Source organism: Cimex lectularius, unplaced genomic scaffold (genome assembly GCF_000648675.2).
Source record: "Cimex lectularius strain Harlan isolate CLEC.00 unplaced genomic scaffold, Clec_2.1 scaffold3, whole genome shotgun sequence".
NCBI classification, from domain to species: domain Eukaryota; kingdom Metazoa; phylum Arthropoda; class Insecta; order Hemiptera; family Cimicidae; genus Cimex; species Cimex lectularius.
The window spans coordinates 1765185-1789303 of NW_019392688.1; the positions used below are offsets into that span (position 1 = coordinate 1765185).

At 37.3% G+C, this 24119-nt stretch overlaps 1 protein-coding gene across 8 annotated transcripts in view; it reads left to right on the forward strand.

Moving 5' to 3' along the window:
• LOC106662146 (protein alan shepard) overlaps positions 1-24119 on the forward strand; it is a 189673-nt gene that overhangs the window by 110100 nt on the left and 55454 nt on the right. For all 8 annotated transcript variants that reach the window (XM_014385969.1, XM_014385972.1, XM_014385977.1 and 5 more), the window contains one exon: positions 10372-10584. In XM_014385969.1, coding sequence (XP_014241455.1) covers positions 10372-10584 — 213 coding nt within the window. The remainder of the gene's footprint in view (positions 1-10371; positions 10585-24119) is intronic.

Below are 24119 nucleotides of genomic sequence, written 5' to 3' on the forward strand. Positions count from 1 at the left end.
GAAGCCCTACAACTTCCTGTAATGGACGTATCGATGCCCTTGTCATATAAATTATCTGGGGAAGTGGAAAGTCATTTGAAACTTTTTAAAGATAGAGAGGAAACTGTAACAGCAGGGTTCAAAACGTCCTAGGCAGTTTTTCACCGTTTTAACTTTGAACCTTTTCCCCTTGGTAATTTTTTTTTTTTTTTGCTAATCAACTGAAAAAAATTATTTTGTTCAAAGCTGGTTTTCCGCCGCTGACAAGTCTCGTTTACTCACCCGACGCGTTGGACGACTTCCAACCCCCCAGCATTTGTTATCGTAACATAGAAAATGGACCAGAAACCCGGAACGGCCACCATAAAAATGGGAGTTGGAAGTAAAAAAAAAAAGGTTGCCGAACCTTATATCTACTCGTTACTGGATGTTTTATGACTTTTAACCCTAGCCCATTAACGCAAACTCCTCGCGGAAATTAACAAGCCCTGTATTCTTCGAAAGCCCGGCAATATAGAACTATTCAACTGGATCTCGATATTAGAAAAACGTTTTCTCGCGCTATTTTTGCACCCTTGCCATTTAACAGCTCACCTTTTTTTTTTAAATAGCATTTTTCTTATTATTTTTAAATAAGCATATTAAATTTAACTTGAAATTTGTTATGCTAAAGAAATTCAGCGTTCACTTATGGTTTTGAAATCCGTCGATATTTCAGTGGGATCTGTCCATCGCCACTCTTCGCTCAGGGAAAGCCATCGCCCGAGTTCACTGTCCTGATAATCCGCGGTGCACTTAGCAAAACCGAAAAGTGTAATTAATTCAATTAAAATCGGTCTCGCTCGCGTAAGCAAACGGCCAAACGGTATACCCAGTCTGGGATTTCGACTAATTAAATGCTTAAACCGTTCTCCATGAACCCATGCGATGACATCTGAAAATTGTGAGACCCGGTTTAGACACGATTTTCTACCCTAGACCTAAGGTTCTACATCGATTTCAACAATAAGTCGGAAGAAATAACTCACAGAAGAGAGAGAAAGAGAGAGAGACGAATAAATTAATTGTTTATTAACATGAAGGTCCTCCCTTACCGAAGTAGGAAACTTAATGTTAACATTTAATTTTATTAGTTTAAATTTTATTCAGCTTTAACAGCCAATTATAACAGTTTATGGTAATTATAATTTTCATTTTTTCACAATATACAACCGTTCGAATTTTCCCTTTTTTTTTGCCATTTTCAAATGTCGTGTAATCAAGATTTGATTCTCAGCGATTTATGAAGTGGCCACGGGGCAGTTAGTGAAGTGTTACTTCTTTTTACTTATTAAATATTAATCCATGTATGTTTTAGCGGTCAATTGACCAAGTTACTTCTTTCAATTAATTGTTCTTTTTATGTAAGGTCTTGGTTGAGATGAAAAGTCAGTGTCACGAGCGGGATTCGAACCCACGGCCTTCGCCTAAATACTCCGCTCTAACCACTTGAGCTATCGTGACTTGACCACTGGGACACCAACTCCCCATCTCAACCTACAACCGTTCGAATTTTCCCCCTTTTTGCCATTTTCAAATGTCTAATCAGGATTCGATTCTCAGCGACTTATGAAGTTCGAATCCCGCTCGTATCACTGACTTTTTTATCTCAACCAAGACCTTATATAAAAAGAATAATTAATATATAATAATGTTAATAATTAATAAATAACTAATTTAGTACTAAAGAATCTTAACACAATAGTGTGTAATTTATNCCTCATGATGACAAGAGTACGAGAATTTCGGATTTTTATCTACCCACGTTCGAAAATTCCAACGATTTAGTATATCATTAGTATAACGATGTTTTCATATATTTTGACCTCAACAGTTAATCTTATGATTCTTCCTTCTTGAAGGTGGGATAATAGGACATCTCAAAAAAACCACAACCAGTTTTTATCAAACAATGTTTCGGATTTATTTTAATCCTTCCTCAGGTGAGTTAACGCAATGGTTAAAAAAGTCAGGTTCAAAATATTAAAACGTTTGTTTCTAGTCTGAATAAGTACCACACTGGTTCTTTTTTAAAATAAATTGTTATAAAATATTAATGACTTTTTTAACCATTGCGTTAACTCACCTGAGGAAAGATTAAAATAAATCCGAAACGTTGTGGATAAAAACTGGTTGTGGTTTTTTGAGATGACCTATTATCCCACCTTCAAGAAGGAAGAATCATAAGATATGTATTATACTATTATTACAATATAAAAGGATATTGTATTTACATTTTTATCTATTATTATATTTTGTCAATAATTTCTCTTTTAATATTACATATATTAGATCCTTTTAATATATTAGATTTCGTTTTTACGTTTGGTAGAAATAGTAAATTGTTCAGCTTGTTTTCATTATAATTATTGATTGCTTTTACTAGAAAAGATGCATTGTAGATAGCAGTTCTAATTTTAGGCAATTTAGTATCTATCTAGTATTTTTGTCATGGATAGACTTATACAATTTAAAGTTATGTATCAGATATGATGTTTTTTGTCTTTTTAATAAATTAAAAAATTAAGAACATCTAGAGTATTAGTGCTCTTCTTTCTTCGATTTTTAAAATTTCTGCTTTTAATAAATAATATAGTGATCTAGTAGTAGTAGTAATAAATTATATGGTGTGGACAGTAGTCGATATTATAAACATATCTATTTATCTATCTAGAGATGGGGAGGGGAGGGAGAGAGAGAGAAAGAGAGAGTGTGAGAGAGGGAGAAAGTGAAGGAGAGAGCAATTGCAGTATCTGTTCAAGTGATTCTTCCTCAACAGTGGATGATCTAATGATTTTAGCACTCATCACAAAAAAGGGTTAAATGCCCAAAAGTAACGCAACTTTCAGATTATCTTCCGTACAAACACTGGGAAGTAGAATAGAGTAGTTCAACAAAAGAGGACGAAACAAGAAATTTTTTTCCAGCTGATGAGGACATGGACGGATTGACCTTTCGAGGATCACGCCGCATTTAATGGAAACACTCACCGGGCATGGGCCTAACATGAACAATATACAGAGTTTTAAACTTTCAATATCACCAGCGTTGCTTATTAGGTAGCCCCTTTTTTGTTTTTGTTTTGCCATTTCGATACTTAGTATTGAGTGCATCGTACTTTTCTTTCCATACTGAATCCCCCTCGGCGAGATGTCGGCCATGCCCGCTCGTTTCAATGGCAGCGGGAATGAGAAAAAGAATACCAAGAGAGTGTTGATGCCCAAGGGCATCTGGTTCTCGAGAACTCGTAAAAATCGGCATGAAACCTTCAATGGGTGGGGGCTCAATCGATTTTCTTTACCCTGGTATGTTGAGTTTGATGAGGGCTTTTTCATTCCTAGCGAACTATTTTTAAAAAAAACTTTAGTCATGATTGCCATTTTATTAAGAAATGTACTACAACATGATTTGACAAATGTTTGGAACCTTGCAATTTAGTCATCATGAAGACAGTCCGTGAATTATTGGAAACTGTACCTACTAAAAACTTTTATTTCAAATTTTTACATGTTTTTAATCGAAATTAAGAAAAAAGGAACTGGGCTGATCGAAACGATATTAAATCATAATCAAAAACGTATCATGATGCTTATATATGTTTAACTTATAATTGAAGGCTAAACTGAAATTGCTGCTTGAAACATTTTATCCCGTATGAAAAAATATCGCAATTTAATGTCGGCAACTAAGTCAACGACCGAGAAATAATATACAAACGTGAAACTGGCATGTTAGATTAGTGTTATCGACAATGGAAACGACATTTTCGTCATAACTCATTAAGTCCTTTGATTAAAAAGTATGTTGTTAGCATGCCATAACACCGTCATAGCATTTTTACGATAATTTGTCCCTCCTAGCTTGAATCTTGTTCAAGCTACAACATCCAAGAAAACACAGACACCGCATATTTACATTGAATAAAACTCTGTCCTACATTTGACCATTAAGGTGTTGCTGTTGTCAACTGAAACTTACGTACTTAAGATTTAAGGCTAGGGATGCGGATGTGGCTTAGGCAGTTTCGGCGTGGCGCGGGTGTGATGGTGCTTGAAGAGTTTGAAAAGAACGAGCATGCTAAACGCCTCAGCAGTACAACGTAGTGGTCGGATTCGGTATTGACATCTGTCACGTCTGTAGAAAAACCAACTACCTTTGTACAAGACTTACTTCTATCATTTGGAATATACGCATTCATTAACCAGCATCTTCATCCTGAACAGGCTTCGAATAAATTATTTAATACGCAAACGGTCATAACAAATAGTGTACTTGATTAAAACTTAATACAATTTAAGATCATTTTGTTGATTCCTATCCAAGCTAGCTACAACATTTGGAAGTTCCTTAGAACACCGACTGGTTATGAAAGAAGAGTGTACAAATTGTACTGCACCCAGCAAGAGAAAAACAAAACCAAATTCTTCACAGTTCATAAACAACAAGGTGCTACTGACACCGACTGAGATTAGGTACTTAGGACTATATCTAGACAGACGTGGAATCCCAACATATGATATAAGAGACAATAGCATAACAGAAGACAACTACGAAGATACGACAGAAATCAGTTATGACTAGAAAAAACCTAACATAGTTCTTTATTCCGTGTGATTCTCATTGACCACACAATCCTTTAGTTAGTTTTTCATACCTTCCTTCCATTGGAGTCTGAAATCCTCGAAAGACTCCTTTGGAAACGTTTAACACCCATTCTAAATTCAAACATGATCCTTTAGCAAAGCTACGATTATTGGCTAAGTGTTTTCACGGTCGGCGATGCATTCGATAAGTGTGACATCCATGGATCCTCTACAAACTGAACCTTACTACCTTGAATCCTATTTAACTGACCGCAGCTTCCGAGTGAGGTGTGGTAAAGAATATTCGCAATTTGTAATACCAAAACAACCCGGCTTTCCACAAGGAGGGAGTCCCACACTGTTTACCATTTTTACTGTTAACGTACCATCATTACTTTCGCAAACTATAGAGCAATTTTGTCTTCTGGCTCACACCCTACCCTAGGCACCTCCAACATCCAACACTTGGAGCTTTTTTCTTCCACTTAACATCAACAACAAGGAGAAAACAACTTATGTACTTTGGTCTACTACACATAAACGGCAGATTGACGTAAGAGTCCCGATGTAATCGGCAAGAACAACAGAAGACTTATACAACAGAAACCTGTTATGACTGTAGAAATAGAAAATAGAATGATAGATCAGGGGGAGTCACCCACCTTGGTCGGGCGTCATCGACTTCTTTGGTCATTTCGGCGCCCTTAAGTTCCCTAAAACTAGTCTTCTCACACTCACTCGTACAATAAATACATACATACTCCTATATACAAACCCAATCACACATGCATATCCTCGGTGTAGAATCCGGGTCGGAGGGTACTCGATATTCCGCCCCGAGCCGACTTAGCGGAGCAGCGGTGGAGCCTTGAAATAATATGCTGCACCGCCGCCCAGCATACTCCTATTCTAACATAAACTAAATCTAAACTTTAACCTATGAAATAAGTACCCCACTATATACAACCCATTATCCTTATATATCTTAAAAACCTAAAATGTTTTTCCTTAAACTCGCTGCCATGCTCGAGCATTCTCCTATAATCCGGCTGTTTTCCATTTCGATCCCTACAAGGGGTGTTATGACTGTAGAAAAAAAAGCTTAATTTGGCATAAAGATTTACTTTTACTACTTTTGTACATTCTGAGTGGGGCTACACAGCACAGATATCCAATATTCATTGGATTGAAAAAAAAAAAAAAAAAAAAACTAACCATCCAACTACCAACTAACCATCCCTAACCACCCCAGGACCGACTTTGGAGTACAGAAAGTGTACATTTCCCCTCATGCTACGCGAGGAATTTGAAGTTCCGAATGGTACTTGTTTTCACTTCTGTAACGCAAAAAAATCGTACTTCCGGCCGTTTCTTAGGCAAAAGCACAATCGTCCAATTTACGGTGAGCACGTTTAATAGATCCATCACGTTCCATATGATGAATGGGGAAAACCTCCTGTTCTCTAGCCCCACAGATTAATGTTCCTACTTGATTGTAAAATTATCAGGCCAAAAAAAGTATATAAGAGTATTGTTATTCGAAATCAATATTCTAATGAAAGTGCTATAATGATTTTTGTGAAGATTACTCCATTGAAAGCCAACCTTGAATTATTAACATTTTCATAAGAAGCCAATTATTCTTTTAAGCATCAAAATTCAGACGATTGTCTACCCTTCTTAATTATCGTCTAATGGGTTGATTTGTTTTTCTCGATGAACAGTCCTTGGATTTGATTTTTATTGTTTAAAAAGGTGTGACGATTGTATCATTTTTATTGATATTTTTTAAATAGGTTTTACACATACAAAATAATGGTGCTGCGATGTACTTGTTGTCCTGGGTAAAAATCAGATCCGACCACCTTGACTCTAATGAATACAAATTGCCTTTGATTTGACCGGTGAAACAGGTTGCCCTCGGTCAAACCATGGTTATCGACTTTTCTTTCCAATCGGCAATCCGTACTTTGTTTTGACGTACCGTGAAATTGTCGAGTACCAACAAGTGGGTACTTTTTCAAACCTTAGTTACCTTGTCTTCTTATCGACCCTCTTCCTTATTAGGGAAATACAAATATAAACCATAGGGGTCAACGACTACTCGATTAAGCACGCTATTGCAATCTATAAATTTGTCCGCTTCGTGAAAGTACTTTCGTACCGCTTTATGGCTCCGTTAATTGTTCGCAATGTCCTCATTACTAATTAGGTTTTGTTAACGGTTTGTCGAATGTATACCGCTAGATCGGAGAAATACGTTGGTGATTACTCCCGCCGACGGCCGGACTCGTGGTCGTAAGCGGTTATCGAACAGTGGATTGTGGTCCGCCTTTTCTCGCTGTTCGTTCTCGGGCGCGTAGGCCGTCTTCTCATTGGAACTTCTAAGTTGGTTGACCCGAAGAGGCATCTTACACGCTCTCTGGATAGGTAATGGGCATTAATTAGGGACATCCACGCTACTCTGACTTTCTACCCTCCTAACTAGAATACGCACCAATAATTTCTTTATTTTATACAAACGGGAAAACGCTGGGACGATTCGTAACAAGCAAGACGGAAATGGTCAAATGTATAAAACGGTTAATTATACTAATTAACTTTTCGTTTTAATATTAATTTTCTGTTAATATAAAATCTGGGTTAGGGCGTCGGCCTCTCGATTTGTCACAGATTCCATGAGTTTCTCAACGTTGCTCGGAATTTTCTGATCCATCATCCACGACTTTCTCAAAGCTACACGAGAGCGAAAACTAACATAACCAAATTGACCTGAGGTGCAGTAAATTTTAAGAAAATCTCATCGACTGGGAAGCATATTTTTTTGTCAGATCTCGCTTCTTACTAGAAATAAGACAATTTAATATTCGTCTATTCAAGAAATAGGTGTAGACTAGACTGTGTCCGTATCCGCCCCTATGGGCCCAAATGAGAAATCTACCCGCATGACATTCATGCTGATGAATGTAATGCACCAGTGTTGTGCCCGATTGAGTTTAGTATGCTACGAATGAGAATAAATTGAATCCGCTTTTAACATTTATAGTAATTCAATTAGTCACACGAAGGACTTATCCAGTATCGCTTTTTATCATTGCGATATTGCCTTTTAAATGTACAAAGCACAGCTCATCGAGTTCATAAGGAACAATTATCTGGATGGGTCAGTTGAATATATGTGGGTTAGTTATCCAAAAGCCTCTAATTTTTGATGAAGTAGGAACATTCCTAAAGTCACAAATATGAAACTTCATAAAACTTAGAGATTTTATTTAATTTCATTGGGTTCTGGATATCTTTACAAAATGATATGTCTCAACAAAACAAAAAGTAAAGCAGTACTTTTGTCGTTTGCGATCATTCGGGTCCGCCGAATCTCGCTAGTTTTGTCTTCAAGAAGATTTTCTACAATTCATCTTATCCAATATCTGTATTTCGTCAGATTTTTTGCAATCTTGTTCAAACCAACAGTAAAACAGTACTTTTAGTAGTCAGACGAATGACTTATCCAGTATCTCTTTTGATAACTTTTTTTATATTCTCAGTAGTCCGCCTATTCTCGCTAGATTTATCTTCCAGAAGATTAACAGTACTTGTTCATTTTTGATCATTCTGGTCCGCCTATTCTCGCGTTTTGTCTTCCAGAAGATTTTGAATATTTCTCTTTATTTAGTGATCCATATTTTTTGTTATTAGTGTCTGTATATTTCGTCAGATTTTTGCAGTCTCGTTCAAACAAACAGTAAAACAGTACTTGTTCATTTCTGATCATTCTGGTCCCCCTAGTCTCGCTAGTTTTATCTTCCAGAAGAATTTTAATTTCGCCTTGTTCAGTGATCCATATTTTTTGTTTTCGTTTTATTTAGTGATTCATATTTTTTGTTATTAGTGTCAGTATATTTCGTCAGATTTTTTGCAGTCTCGTTCAAACAAACAGTAAAACAGTACTTGTTCATTTTTAATCATTCTGGTCCGCCTATTCTCGCGTTTTGTCTTCCAGAAGATTTTGGATATTTCGCTTTATTTAGTGACCAATATTTTTTGTTATTAGTGTCAGTATATTTCGTCAGATTGTTTGCAGTCTCGTTCAAACAAACAGTAAAACAGTACTTGTTCATTTCTGATCATTCTGGTCCGCCTATTCTCGCTAGTTTTATCTTCCAGAAGAATTTTAATTCGCCTTATTCCGTGATCCATGATTTTTGTTATTAGTGTCAGTATATTTCGTCAGATTTTTTCCTGTCTCGTTCAAACAAGCAGTAAAACAGTACTTGTTCATTTTTGATCATTCTGGTCCGCCTATTTTTGCTAGTTTCATCTTCCAGAAGAATTTTATTTTCGCGTTATTCAGTGATTCATGATTTTTGTTATTAGTGTCTGTGTATTTCGTCAGATTTTTTGCTGTCTCGATCAAACAAACTGTAAAACAGTACTTGGTCACTCTGATCCTTCTATTCTCGCTAATTTTATCTCCCAGAAGAATTTTAATTTCGCCTTATTCAGTGGTTCATATTTTGTTATTAGTGACTTATATTTCGTCAGCTTTTTTGAATCTTGTAAACAAAAAGTCAACCAGTTTGATCGTTTCCGATCACTGCCTAAACTCGCTGACCACTGAATATACCGAAAGGGCGTAACGCACTTTAAATACCAAAAAAATCGAAGATTGGCCGGCCAATATGATCCGAAACTACAGGCCCACCTTGAAAAAAATTGAAATTTGTTTTCCTACGTCAAAAGGAAACGAGTTTTTAAAATCTGTCAATTATAATTTTAACGTATGCGTACTAGATTAGTCGGGGCTTATACTTGGCTATACTTCGCCCTTTAAATGCTGTTGTATATGCAAACTAAATTAATCTATCCTTTAAAAATTTGTTGAACAGCTAAGATTATAAAGCCTGTTTTATATTAACGGATGAAACTTACTTCATATCTTTAGAGTAATTATCAATGAAAGTGTAATAAGGCATTATTGGGGGCGTCGGAGGCTGCAACGGTTTAGGCGTTGACACGGCGCTTATCACCATAAGGTGAAGGTCCCGGGTTCGGATCCACAGCCCTGCATTCGAACCCGATATATTTACAAATGGGCTTTTTTTCAAAAACACCGTCACCCTGAGGGTTTATATGACCTTTGCTGTTGCGAACCCTCGTAAAAAAAAGGCATTATTAAGGTATCCGTCAGTAAAGAATAATGATGAAGAGAAGAAAAGCCCTGTGATCAATTATGTAAAGGTGATCGACCAGCTGTTATTCAACAATATATTTCTGATATTCCATTTATCATTTGGAAAATATTGTGTATAATTAAGTACATATTCTCTATTTCAGAACATTCATTGGTCATCCCCGATCCTACCAAATGTATTGTTTAAAAATAATGAGGAACCGATTCATTTTTTTTTTAAATTTTATGACGCTGTGGAATATCTCATTGTTTCTTATGTATGGTAAATAGGCAATAAAATGTTATAAATTATTTGATAAATTCATTTAACAAACTTAAAACGATTAAGCCGTGCTATTCACAAAAATGTCAATGCTAAAACAAAACCGTGCTTATGTGCTATACTCTCCTTCCTTTTTTCCTTACACCCCATTTTCCAGTTATGTTCGTTAATTTCTTTCCATCTTTTCTTAAGTCCACGTTTTTAGGTTTATTGCCTCAATTCATCCCATGGATAATTCCAACGAACCATTTTTTATGAACTTCTCTGCCCGACGAATAGTAAAATGAGGTTAATTTTTGAAATTTTCTTTGTTGCAGGGTAGCGGTGGGGGTCGTTGCTCAATGAAAGGTGGTAGGGGCGGGAGCGGGGGGGCCGGGATGGCAGCTATCGCTGCAGGACAAGGAGGCGGGGGCGGCTACAGGCCGGCCGTCTGGGGCGGAGCCGGGGCCGGGGGCAACCAGGTCTTCACCGGCACCCAGCTAAGGTTCAACACACATTCACACCAGCAATACGGATCGGCAACTAATACGGTAAGTCCTACACGACATTATTTACATTAGGAAAGAATCTTGGACTTCGGTGGTTTTGTGAAACCTGTCCACAACATCAAAATCAAAGTTAGTTTCCTTTCCTCTTCTTTTTTACAATATTTAACATTCTTGTTTCCTTCCCAAGTTCAAATAAAACCCTGCCAAAGAACTTTGCAAGGCTGACTTCATCAGTACTCACACCTTCAATTTGTGCTTGTAAATCGAAAATATCATATCTTTAATGATATTCATTTAAGATAATTTGTGATGCTTCTTTATGTCCCTTTCCGCCCTGTCTAATCCAATGTGAATTTACCAAAAAACAAAGTATTTAAAGACCTCCTTCACAACCCACAACAATGCCATATTAAATAAATGGTTTTACCTTTAAGAATAGGTTGCAATTATTTTTCCTTTTTAACCCCAGACCGTCAACGGATAGGTAATATTTCATTGTAATAATGTGAAGTCGATTTCTATCGGTCTAAGCACCTCGGGGTTGCTAAGTAAGTCGATTTAAGCGGAATGTTAAACCGATGGGTTTGGGCAAGCGATCGATAGCGTAATACAACCTGGGTTCAGGGTTTCGGCCGCGCTGCTTCGGTTCTATCCGTTCTATGCTTAGAATGCTTGATCCGGGGGCTTAATTCACGTCATTTTCTTGGTGGAGTTAGAAGCTTTAAGCATTCTCCGTATTACAATTAAGACTGCAGGTAAAATTTGACTTATCTGTGAGACCTTGATTGCTCTTAAACAAACTTCATATATTTATTGAAAATTTAAAGGTTTAAAATTACGCAATTTTCTGGGGGAAAACTGCTTAGCCATTGCCAGGCGACAGACTTGAAAAGTCACCTTAGGTTATTGACGTTCCTGACGTAATTCAGCTTGCAAAACCTCGCAAGATAGACAAATAGATCAAATTTCAATCATTTTTCAAAACTGATTTTCCACGGTTTTTTAAAAGCAGATTTTGTTGAATACTTTCTCCGGTAAAATAGAATCCAATCCAGAGCTTTATTATCAAAAATGGGCCAATCCGCAGAATTCATTAGGTCGTCTAGCATTTGAAATAACATACAATTAGCTTTGTAGTAATAGCTTTTATTCTGTAAACAAACAACTTTTTCAACTACTTCACTATTTAGGTATGGGATTTTCCTCATTCAGTAGGGCTTGGCCTCCCTATTCTTCTCCAAAACTCTTTTTAGACTAAGATTTTAAAAGTTTTTTGATATATTTTCGGATGTTGTCTTACTTTTCTATAATGCAATTCTTTGTATCCTCTATTGTGTTGAGTCCTTTACCTTATGCATAAACAGTGTGTGTTTTTAAGTTTAGAAAGTGCGCTTAGAGGTATTTTTACCTTCTGAAAATCATGAATATATTAACAAAATCCATCAGAACCACCCAAATAAAACGGTTTTTATTAATTAAAGATCACTTTTCTCCACTTATTTCTCCATGAAACATGTCCCCTGTCGAATCTCTGTGGGCTCTGTGGCCCCTTTGAAAGGGGAGGTTTTCTTCTTTTCAGTTTTATTCATTATGATTTATAGGATTTTTGTAGAATACTTGGACATTTCATATGCTGTGGACTGTAGTAAAAGTCGTAACTCAAACAATACGTGTAAATAATTATAACAACAGGCGGTATTCACACAAACTGTGTTGAGTGTTTCAATTAATTAAGGCTTTTAGTTGTGATAAAAAGTCAGTGTGACGAGCGGGATTCGAACCTACGACCTTCAGCTAGATTCGCCGCTACTCTACTACTTGAGCTATCGTGACTTCGATCCACTCGAACACTAACCTCCCATCTCAACCCCACCTTTGAATTTTCCATCCTTTTTGCCATTTTTCATCTCAACTAAAAACCTTAATTAATTGAAAGATATTAATTGGTCAAGCGGACCACGAAAAACTAGTGAATTTAACGAATTGTCTTGAGTGTGTTGAAGTCCAGAGGTTTGATGACTTCAATTATGGTGCATGATGCATCCTTATCGATGTTCTATTTCGACGCTTTGATTTTCTGATAGTTGTTAGCTTGTGATGTTTACTCAGAAGAAGAGTCAGAATAAAATTCAGTATCACCAAACTAGGTAAAAATCGGCATTTTTTAAACAGATCATTTACAAACCCTGCCTTTTGACATTTTAACAACAACCATTTGATCTTTGTTAATCAGGAATAATAACTAATACAAATTAGTCGTATTTTAATATCACATAGGGTAAAGTAGGGAGGCAAGTCCCCCTGAAATCGACATCTGACCAAAAAGATAATATGGTCGTCTTGAATAAATCCGTAAAAGAAGGTAGAAATAATATCCATATTTACAAGAAGAATTATAAAGTAAAATTGATCAAAGTCTGAAATGAACTTGCTAGTTCCTTTTATTATTTTAGCCTTTTGTGCAGTGGGTTCGAATCCCGCTCGTGACACTAACTTTTTCATCTCAACCAAGACCTTACATAAAAAAGAATAATTAATTGAAAGATGTAATTTGGACAATTAGACCACTAAACATAATAGCTTTTATACAGTTTCCGCTATTTCCAGTATCTTTAACCTTCAAAACCTATAAAGCTCTTGATGACTATGGGTCTCAACTTTTTGTTCGCGCTTCCCTCAAATAAAGCATCATTTTTCATATGTATTCATTATTCTGAGGATTGTGGGTACTTCTATCTTTATGATTACCAAAAACCAAAAAGCCCCTGACTTTCAACTTCTTTTCTTTAGTTTCATTAAAGTAACGCATCGTTTTATGCATAGTTCTGCGCTCAAATGGTATATTTTCCTTCAAAACCTTCAAAAACTACAATAGCTCTTGGCGTTCAACTTCTTTTCTTTAGCTTCATTCAACTAAAATAAGTAATTATACGGAGATCGTGAGATGCGGTCTGGTGTGACGTAGGTTTTAGAAAAAAAATTTCTTTATCGTGCCACCGTTTCGATCTTTATTGAGATCATCTTCAGTGCCTGGGATTTACAAACATTCTTTAAATTTAACACATACATGTAGGATGTTTTTGTTGCATTGTATACATTTTGTTTTCCACATCCAACGCCCTGAAGATGATCTCAATAAAGCTCGAAACGTTGGCACGATAAAGAAATTTTTCTCTAAAACCTACGCCACACCAGACCGCATCTCACGATCTCCGAATAATCATTGGCTAACGGTCACCAAAAACCACACATAAAATAAGTAAGGTAACTTTGAGCTCGAAATGTACGTCTAACCCTCAAAAACCGAACAGCCCTTGATGACTTTGCTTTCAACTTCTTTTCTTTCTCTTTCTTCAAATAAAGTATGATTTTCGATACATCTCTGAGTTCAAAGGGAATATCTTCCTTAAAAACCCTCAAAAATTAAAAAGCACTTTCATCTTCTTTTCTGTAGCTTCTTTCAAGTTAAATATCATGTTAAGTATAACTCAACTCCAAGTGTATCCTTCAAATAACGTATAAGGTATAGGTACATCTCTGAGCAGAAAGGGAATATCATCCTACCCCGAAAAACCGAAAAACTCTTGGCTTTCAAATTCTTTTCTTTAGCTTTTTTCAAGTAAAGTTTAATTTCATGTATTACTTTGAGCTCAAATGTGTGGTATCTAGTGACAGATAATTAATGATTATTTGGAGATCGTGAGATGCGATCTGGTGTGACGTAAGTTTAGAATAACATTTTCTTTATCGTTCTAACGCTTCGATCTTTATTAAGATCATCTTCAGGGCTCAAAGTGTTTGTTTCCTGTGTAGATGTGTTATTACTGTGTCGTGATGAGAGTGTCCAAAACTGAGCTCAAAGTGTATAGCTAACCCTCAAAAACTAAACATCCCTTGATGACTGTGGCTATCAACTTCTTTTCTCTTCCTTCAGATCGGTAATTTTAGGTATATCTCTGAGCTCAAAGGGTATAAACTCTCTTCTAGTATTCAGTATTCTTTTTAGAAATATGTTCAAGGACCATTTTGAACCAAGTAGTCAATATCTTCTTATCTCAACATGCTTATAACCTAGACGTTGCTCCACTGTTTTTCATTTTTGTCGTAAATCCTATAGTTGATCCTACATCGAAAACATAAACTGTTGATTTTGCTAAAGTCGGAAATTTCTGATAATTTTGGTATGTCGGTCATGGTTCGGCCTCGGGCCGTCTTAAGCGCTTGGTTAGGGATATGACGAGGATGAGACGACATAAACCTTTCAAGCTGAAGAAACACCGAAGTGCGTTTAGCAGACCAAGATTTGGCAGACTGTTCCGTATTCACTAAACTACAGGTTCATCACTCCGCAGCACTGATAGGCTCACAACGCAAGAATTGCGCGCTATAGGTTGGCACGTTTAAAAAAAAGAAGTAAAACGTCAGATTTTCTCGAAATACGGTTCAACATTGAATGCGTATGAGGTAGTAAGAAAATAATTATTTATTCACGAACATTTTTTCAATTATTGGTGGAAAATCGAACTAATATGTTTATTATTTTTTTTTTTAATCTTTGTTCCATACTAACGAGTAGTGAGACAGATTTAAAACATTTGAAGCGGGATTTTTTTTTCTTTTTTCGATCCGCTATTAGTTTAAGGATAGCCTGGTCTGTGTTTTTCACGGCTGGAAAGAGGCGTCCGGCTGTTTACTCAGCGGGTGAAATGGTGAATGTTGTTTTGCCGAAATCCGAACGACGGGAGGGGAAGAGGAAGAAGCCTTGGCCCGTACCCAAACCGGAACGTTGAACTGTGGCCTCAGAGGGTTCGCGGTCCTTCGTCGCTTTTTCGGAGAAACGCATTCTCAACGAATCTGTTACGAAGCGTTCAACTCTCCTCCTTTGGGTCCCATTAAAAAAACATTATCCTCATATGGTGGTTGTAACGATTTTCAAAGTCCATACTAAAAGAAACTAGCAGAATAGAAGTACCTCGTATGTAAATTAACGAGGAATCCTTTGAGTTTGAGAGAAATAAGTCGTAAAATGATCCTTTATTTAAAGAAAACAAAGCCACAGCCATAACAGACTTATAACTGGCAGTCTTGGCACTAAAGACATCAACCAGAAAAAGCTAAATCGTCAGTCCAGCATCTGGAACGACTTCTATTCGACAGTCTGGAGTCACTAATATTCCAGATCAGACTCATGAGGAGGCTTTATTCGTCCAGGTTGAGATCTTAAGAGTGGTCCTCCGGAAAAATGTCTAAAAGAAAAATATATTCTAGAGATCTTTAGAGCTTTGCCCTTTTTTAATGAATAAGCATTGATTGCAAACCGTCAGTCTAGTGGAGCAACGTCTGGGATGTAAGGAGGTTGAAACAAAACGAATTTCTTAAAGGAAAAATAAACTGCTCAGAAATGAATAGCGGTATTTGCAACTCAATCTTATTACTTAAGGATAATATTCGCAGTATGATGCAGGCATTAGTTACAATAGTTTCATATTGGACTGGTCTGGTCACTTACAGACCGTCTCGCAGGTTCGAAACAAATCCTAACTTCACTTACGATGACACAAAAAAAATGCTTAAGAAACCTTGCCAGTTTTCTGGTATTACCTCACTCTATGAGCACAGCGAAAGAGAGTATCAATAACTGGGGCATGAAACAATTCCTTAGGGAGTGGAATTTATCCCCCGGACACAGACAATCGAAAGAGTTTGTTAAGGCGATCAAACCAGCAGAATCGAAATGGCTATTCTCTATCTCAAGGCAGGGAATTAGGAGGCTGATAGGTATTCTGACGGGCCACTGCCCACTGTGAAGACACTCTTCGTAATGGGTATTCTACCAGATCGCTTTTGCCGTTTTTGCGAAATAAAAGAAGAAACGGCAAGTCACTACTTAGCAGAGTGGGTAAGGATGCTAGGTCTAGATTTGAAATCTTTGAAGGACAGGACATCACCAAATCACTCCCCGAGATTAAATGGTCCAAAATCTTGGGGTTTGTGAACAGGTCCAAGAGGTTTATGCAGGACACGTGAGCCAACCAAGCCCGGACCTTTAGGGCTGGGGTAGGAGTCTATCCAGGCATTTAACCCCGCGGGTCTTGGTCGCCCATCCTGCATTATATATATATATATGTATGTATGTATGTATGTATGTATGTAAATCCCAGGCCCTGAAGATGATTTCAATAAAGATCGAAACGTTGGGACGACAAAGAAAATGTTTTTCTGAAACCTACGTCACACCAGACCGCATCTCACGATTTCCGAATAATCATAGACTAACGGTCACTAATCACCCCACTTTGTAAGTAAGGTTAAATTTGAAATAGAAAAATGAAAATAATTTACTGATTCAGAAAAGGTTGAATTTCGGACTCGAGCAAATAGAATTTGGTTTGGAAAAAGTTGAATTAGACTATAAAGTATTAAAATATCTATCGTGTCAGTTGTGTTGTTTTCTTTTTAGGTAATGTATGAATATTTGTCAGTTTATGAGTACGGGTTCTATTGTTTGTTCGACAACAACTTCGGCCAAAAAGAAAAACATTACTTCACGGTATAACACGCCACTAAAACTCCTATTATCTTGCAACTTCCTTCCTGTACACACAAAAGATTATCTTCGGCATGCGGCCGGTCTCCGTTTTATTTAAATTTGCCCATAACTCCCATCTGCGATTAAGGACGTCGCGTACGGAGGGGCGTGGGGACAGGTTCCGAGCGTACGACCACTGGTAACTAATGGGCAATCCTTCAGGCGGACTAATAAGATTCAATCCTGCGTCTGAATAATTCATGTGTGTGGAGAGACGAGAGAATGCGGAAGACTTCATTCCAGGGCGTTTGCAGAAAACACCGATGCCTGATTTGTCAGATATCTTTGATCCCAGTGTTTTCGGTCTCGTTTTGGACACTAAAGATTGGCCTTGTCGGCCGAATTTAACGTAGGAAGCAGTTAACCATTATTATTACATTGACCTATAAACTGATTGACGGTGTCATAAAAGAAATGAATAAATTCGGTAGAATAAGATTTTTTATATAAATGTATTTGCTACCTGTACATGGTCATACGCTATACAAATATGTAACCATGATTCATATATCACACAGCACAACATTAGCACTAATGCCAGTACTGCACCGGTAGAACACATGCTTGCTGGCACTCAGTGTGTATGATCAGTTATCAAGGAGTTCTCGAGGCCACCGTCGGTTGAGGCGTCGTGGTGGGTTGCCAGGGCGGGAATGAGTGGAGAGGGCTCGAGCAGTATGGTTATGATGATTCGAAAGATGGTGTGGAAGGTTTGTAATCTGGACTGGATAGGATCGTTCCACAAAAGGAATGTTGGGTTTGTGGATAGTGAGGTTAATGACATAATAAAGTGCTTTGACTAAAGACTTTCAATTGGAATGGATATTGGATGGTTTGGCTGTACCCCACAGCTCCATTTCGTTTGTCCATATTGGTCTTAGTAAAGTATTCTACAGTGTTAGCTTTGTCTTAGTTGTCAAGTCGATATCGATCTTGGAGGTCTTCGTAGAAGTCCAAGCCTTGTATTAACTTGTTGTTTTTTAAGTCTTGTGTTGGATCCCACGTCAGTCTGCTGTCGAGATGTAGTCCCAAGTATTTTACTTGAGTGGAAATTGGTATCTCTTGATTGGTTTTTGATGTACAATGGAGGGCAAGACTGCTTTTTCAGCGTAAAAGTACATTGAGTGAATTTTTCTTCGTTCAGTCTTGTCATCCATTGTTTACACTAATCTTTGATAAGTCCAAGGGTTCCTAGATTTCGGAGATAGCTTGGACAGGATTCGAGTTAGAGGATAGGATTGCGGTGTCGTCCGCTTAGGTGGTGGTAATAATGTCAGGATGTATCAGGTCAGCAGTATAAATGACATAAAGGATAGGACCAAGGATACTCCCTTGCAGTACGCCGGCCTGTATCTGTTTGACTTCCGCAAACTCATGCCACACCTTACTCTAAAACGGCGATCGGTAAGGTAGGATTTCAATAAAAGGAGAGGGTAGGAAGCGCTTAAGTTTAAAAAGTATAATACCTGGGTGCCAGACATTATAAGATAAATAATAAAACATCCGCGGTAGCTGAGTTAGAGCGTCAAACCTGTATTAGTCACGTTTGGGATTTAGGTTCAAATCTTGGCTTACTCTTTGCATGTTTACATGAGATTAATTTGAAAAAAGTATTGTCCGGTGGTTCTGACTCCTCGTCCTCGACATCCAACGGTAGTTGGAGGTTACGCTGCCCAGCACGGAAGTACTTTACAGACAATCAATTTGCATGTGCTCAATTTATTCACTTTATTGCTAAATTGAGAGTGGATTCCCCTCTTAGTATCTGCCAGGACGAACCTGTAGCTTGGTCTTTTATGGTCAGTGGTCTGCCTATCCTCGCTAGTCATGGCGAGAAGCCGAAAACATTCAAAGCAGACCAAACATCAAGGATAAGTGGAAAATGATCAGAAACTACCAAACTAACTTGGGGATGGTTAGGGATGGTTGTTGTTTTCATGTCCAAATATGGACACGAAACACCAAAAATCCAATACTATAGCCTTATTCGATTTTTAATCCAATAAGTTTAACGGAATATTTCGATGTACCAGACATCCCAAACCACTATTGGCCTACATTGATTAGATTCTAAGTTTTCATTTTACCCCCTCCCCTATAAAAAATATTCTCTGAGCGAATCCGAAGTAAAATTTAAAAAGAAAATTTCTAAGCACAGCCCAAAGAAGTCCATAAACATTAGTACATAGGGCAGCCAATTTAATCGGAAGGATATAGATGTTTATGGCGTTTATTCTATTGTAGTTCCCAAATGACGGAGGAACCTATAGTTTAGTCGTTTCCGATCGATTTGGCTTTCCTAGATGTTATGTCCTGAATGACAAAGACAGGCAGATCAGGACGATAGGTTCATCATCCCTCAGAGGAATGTGTGGTGATTAGTGACCGTTAATCAATAATTATTCAGAAATCGTGAGATGCGGTTTGGTGTGATGTACGTTTCAGAAGAACATTTTCTTTATCGTGCCAACGTTTCGATCTTTATTGAGATCATCTTCAGGGCCTGGGATTTACAAACATTGTTTACATTTAACAAANTCCACATCCTAAATGTATTTTTTAAATGTAAACAATGTTTGTAAATCCCAGGCCCTGAAGATGATCTCAATAAAGATCGAAACGTTGGGACGATAAAGACAATGCTTTTCTGAAACCTACATCACACCAGACCGCATCTCACGATTTCTGAATAATTAATCCCTCAGAGGGTTATCACCTGTTCAATGACATGCACTATACCAGCATACCACTAGCGTAAAATGTACTATAAATGTCAAATGTCACCGGATAGATAATTGTAAGCGATGAAAAACCCGAAAGTGTTCTCAATTATTTTTCGAACATGGTGGCATGATTTTTTAATGAAATTCCTTAAATGGAAAAGTATTTTTCCTGCGGGTTGGAAATGTATAGAGTAAACATTTTTCTACTTTATAAAATTATTAAAAGAAAATCATAACATGGTTAGAGTGCAAAGGGTCATAATTGATTCTTAGTTACATCGTAACATTCTTGATTTTTTGATCTAGATCTCATTTTGCTACATCTGATGTACTGCGTTATACAATACCTCTATTCAAAAATGCATTTATTGACTTATTAATTTGGACTTAATTAATTAATCTCGGTTTGAAGTTTGTATTATTGTCTCTAATCTCTCTTTTAAAGCAAACGTCGCACTTAATACAAAGAATTTGAGAAGATTGACGTTTCACCCTGGTGATTCTGAAAAGTAATTTGCCCAGGAATAGAGGAAATAGTTTATAAAAGTTATAAAACCCAGACTTAGGTTCCAATTAACTTCAAAACCCTGGCTGAGTCAATCTAGGAGAGACGTCGTTATACCGGGTCCCTCTTGGTTCCTGGAATCGCTGTAACCAATTGGGATTTAAAACAGAGGTAGGGTTGTTCAAGCGAATTGTGCTAATTGTGTTAAAGTTTAGATTTTGTGAGGCAAGTTTGCTATGTTGGAACTAATGCCACTCTTACAACTTGTTACGAGACAATTTGCCTTCAACTTACACGCGAACTTTCAAATGTAACTTAAATTAAAATATACTGTAAACGTTATATAATTTATCAGTTTTTGCTATCATATACCGTTATAAAGAAGTCGACTGGAATTTTGAAATCAATAGAAATATGAAACTGGTTAAGTAGAAGTAGTTAGTAAAGACCAAAAACGGAGAAAACATTGCTCAACGATCGTTCAACCAGTCACACGATAATTGCTGAAAATCTGCATTGCGGAATATCGTCAGCTCTGACCGGAAACCTCTTAAGCCAACAATTCCGCTAGTTCATCCAGGGATTAATTCATACTTTTCATATCAGAGTACGACGTTTAAAATATGCACGGCTGTTTTAATAATGCTCAGACTCTTTGAATTTGGAACAGCTCGATTTCTCAAAGGGTATGCTGTAAATTCATGATGTACTAATTATAGTAAAAAGCTAAATGATCACTTGCAACTAAATATTGAATAGGCTCATTAAGACGAACTATTAATGCTTTTAATTAGGCTAAAGGGTTTCTTTTTTTCCCCTCTCTTGTTTGGTTCACCAGATTCGAAATAAACGCCGATACGGTTCCGTTGGGAGAAAAGGGGTCAGGACGGCTAATACCCCGGAGAGCTAGCAATTAAAACATTAAAACCGGATGAGGCCCGTCGAATAAAACGAACGGCATACGCTTTTCCAGGTTATTTCACCAAATGATTTTTGCCAGAAATTCGTAAACCTGTTCAAAAGTTTTATACTGATGTGGGTCAGGTCATAAAAAAAATATTCTCGTTGGTTTAATTGCCCTACTAAGCAAAATTAACAAGAACGAATTCGCATTCAACTAAAATGATGTATGATAATATTTTTCTTTTTCACTTCAGCTAATAAACTACTGCAGGAATTACTCTGAAACTTTAACCTTCGTTGGAGTTAACAATGTATCAATTGTTTTTATGAATGTTAGTTTAAATATCAATAGCGAAATGGCGAAACGCGCTTGATTGACCAAAACCGCGAAACCGGCGGACCCACAGGTTCGAAAACAATCAAACTATCCTTCGACATATAGCAACTAGAAGAGACGTCAGAAAGCTTAATATAATTTCGACTATATCGTCTTTCCCATGATATCCTGTTGTTGTTGGAATATATTGATTTCAATTATAACGTCACAGGTGGAAAATCAAAATAGTGAGACTAGGCGGACCAGGATGATAGAAAAAGACCAAACTATAAGTTCATTCGTCATTTGGAAACCAGAGAAGACGTCAAAAAGTTTATCAACCTTTGTTTAAATCGGCTTACCCGGGATACTACACTGCCCCTCATAAAAACTGGCGCACTTTGAAATTTTTATATTTTATTATGTACTTGCTTCAGTAATATTATCACCTATATTTTTTATAATTCAGACAGTTATTAAAACATTTGGTTAGTGTAAAAATAAAAAATCTCCCTCAAAAAGTATAAAGCAAACATCGAGAATCGGTGGACCCACGGAATTAAAAACGATCAAACTATCCCCGGCCTGTAGAAACTAGAATGGACTTCACAAAGTTCAATATTCTTTCGATTAAATCTGCTTCCCCATAATATTTGTTACGCTGGATACCCTGCTAGTGCTAGACTATCCTGATGTCAGTTTTAAAGTCAAAGGTTGATTGCTGAAACAAGGCTGACAGACCGAAAATAGCGAGGATAAGCGGACCAATAGGATAGAAAACCGCCTAACTATAAGTTCCTCGAGCCTATGGAGGAAACTAACATAGATGTTATAAAGATCAATGTCCTTTTGATCAACTTTGCTTCGCCATAATAGTAGTTACGCTGGATAGTCTACTAGTGCGAGAATATCCTGATGTCAGTTTTAAAGTCAAAGGTTGATTGCTGAAACAAGGCTGACAGACCGAAAATAGCGAGGATAAGCGGACCAATAGGATAGAAAACCGCCTAACTATAGGTTCCTCAAGCCTATGGAGGAAACTAACATAGATGTTACAAAGATCAATGTCCTTTTGATCAAATTGCTTCCCCATAATAGTAGTTACGCTGGATAGTCTACTATTGCCGGACTATACTCAAGGCAATTTTAACGTCAACCTTTGATTGCGGTAACTAAGCTGGCAGACCGAAAATAGCGAGGATAAGCAGACCAATAGGATAGAGAACAGCCTATCTATAGGTTCCTCCAGACTATGGCAATAAGAATAGACGTCACAAAGATCAATGTCCTTTGGATTAAATCGGCTTGTCCATGGTAGTAGCTACGCTAGATAGTCTGTTAGTGCTACAATATCTCATTGTCTGTTTTAACGTCAAAGGTTGATTGCTGAAGCAAGGCTGACAGAACGAAAATAGCGAGGGTAGGCAGACCAATTGGAAAGAAAACTGCTTAACCGGGAGGTTCCTCCAACCTTTGGAAACAAGAATAGACGTCACAAAGATCAATATCCTTTTGATTAAATTTGCTTCCCCATAATAGTAGTTACGCTGGATATTCTACTAGTGCCAGACTATCCTGATGTCAGTTTTAAAGTCAAAGGTTGAGTGCCGAAACAAGGCTGACAGATCGAAAATAGCGAGGGTAGGCAGACCAATAGAAAAGAAAACGGCCTAACTGGAGGTTCCTCCAACCTTTGGAAACAAGAATAGACGTCACAAAGATAAATATCCTTTTGATTAAATTTGCTTTCTCATAATACTAGTTATGCTAGATAGTATACTAGTGCCAGACTATCCTCAAGGCAATTTTAACGTCGAAGGTTGATTGCTGGAACTAAGCTGGCGGCCGAAAATAGCGAGGATAAGCGGACCAATAGGATAGAAAACAGCCTAACTATAGGTTCCTCAACGAGCCTATGGAGGAAACTAACATAGATGTTACAAAGATCAATGTCCTTTAGATTAAATCGTCTTGTCCATGGTACTAGTTAGCTGGATAGTTTGCTAGTGCTAGAATATCTCATTGCCAGTCTTAACGAAAAAGGTTGATTGCTGAAACAAGGCTAATAGAACGAAAATAGCGAGGATTAGTGGACCAGTAGGAAAGAAAACGGCCTAACTATAGGTTCCTCCAGACTATGGCAGCAAGAATAGACGTCACAAAGATCAATGTCCTTTCGATTAAATCGGCTTGTCCATGTGACTAGTGCGCTGGATATTCTGCTAGAACTGTAATATCTCGATGTCAGTTTTAACGTCAAAGGTTGATTGCTGAAACAATGCTGACAGACAAAAACAACGAGGAAAGGCGGACCAGTAGGAAGAATAGAAGGAATAGGAAAGGAGGATAGAACAAATATAAAAATGGAATAAAACGGCCTAATTGTAGGTTCTTCCTTCCTATGGAAACTAGAGTAGACGTCTCAAAAATCCTTTTGATTAATTCTGCTTCTCTATGATACTAGATATTTTGCTAGTATTAGAACGTCTTGATAGCATAGGTTAGATAGTTGACATAAGACTGAATAAATAAACCTGCGAG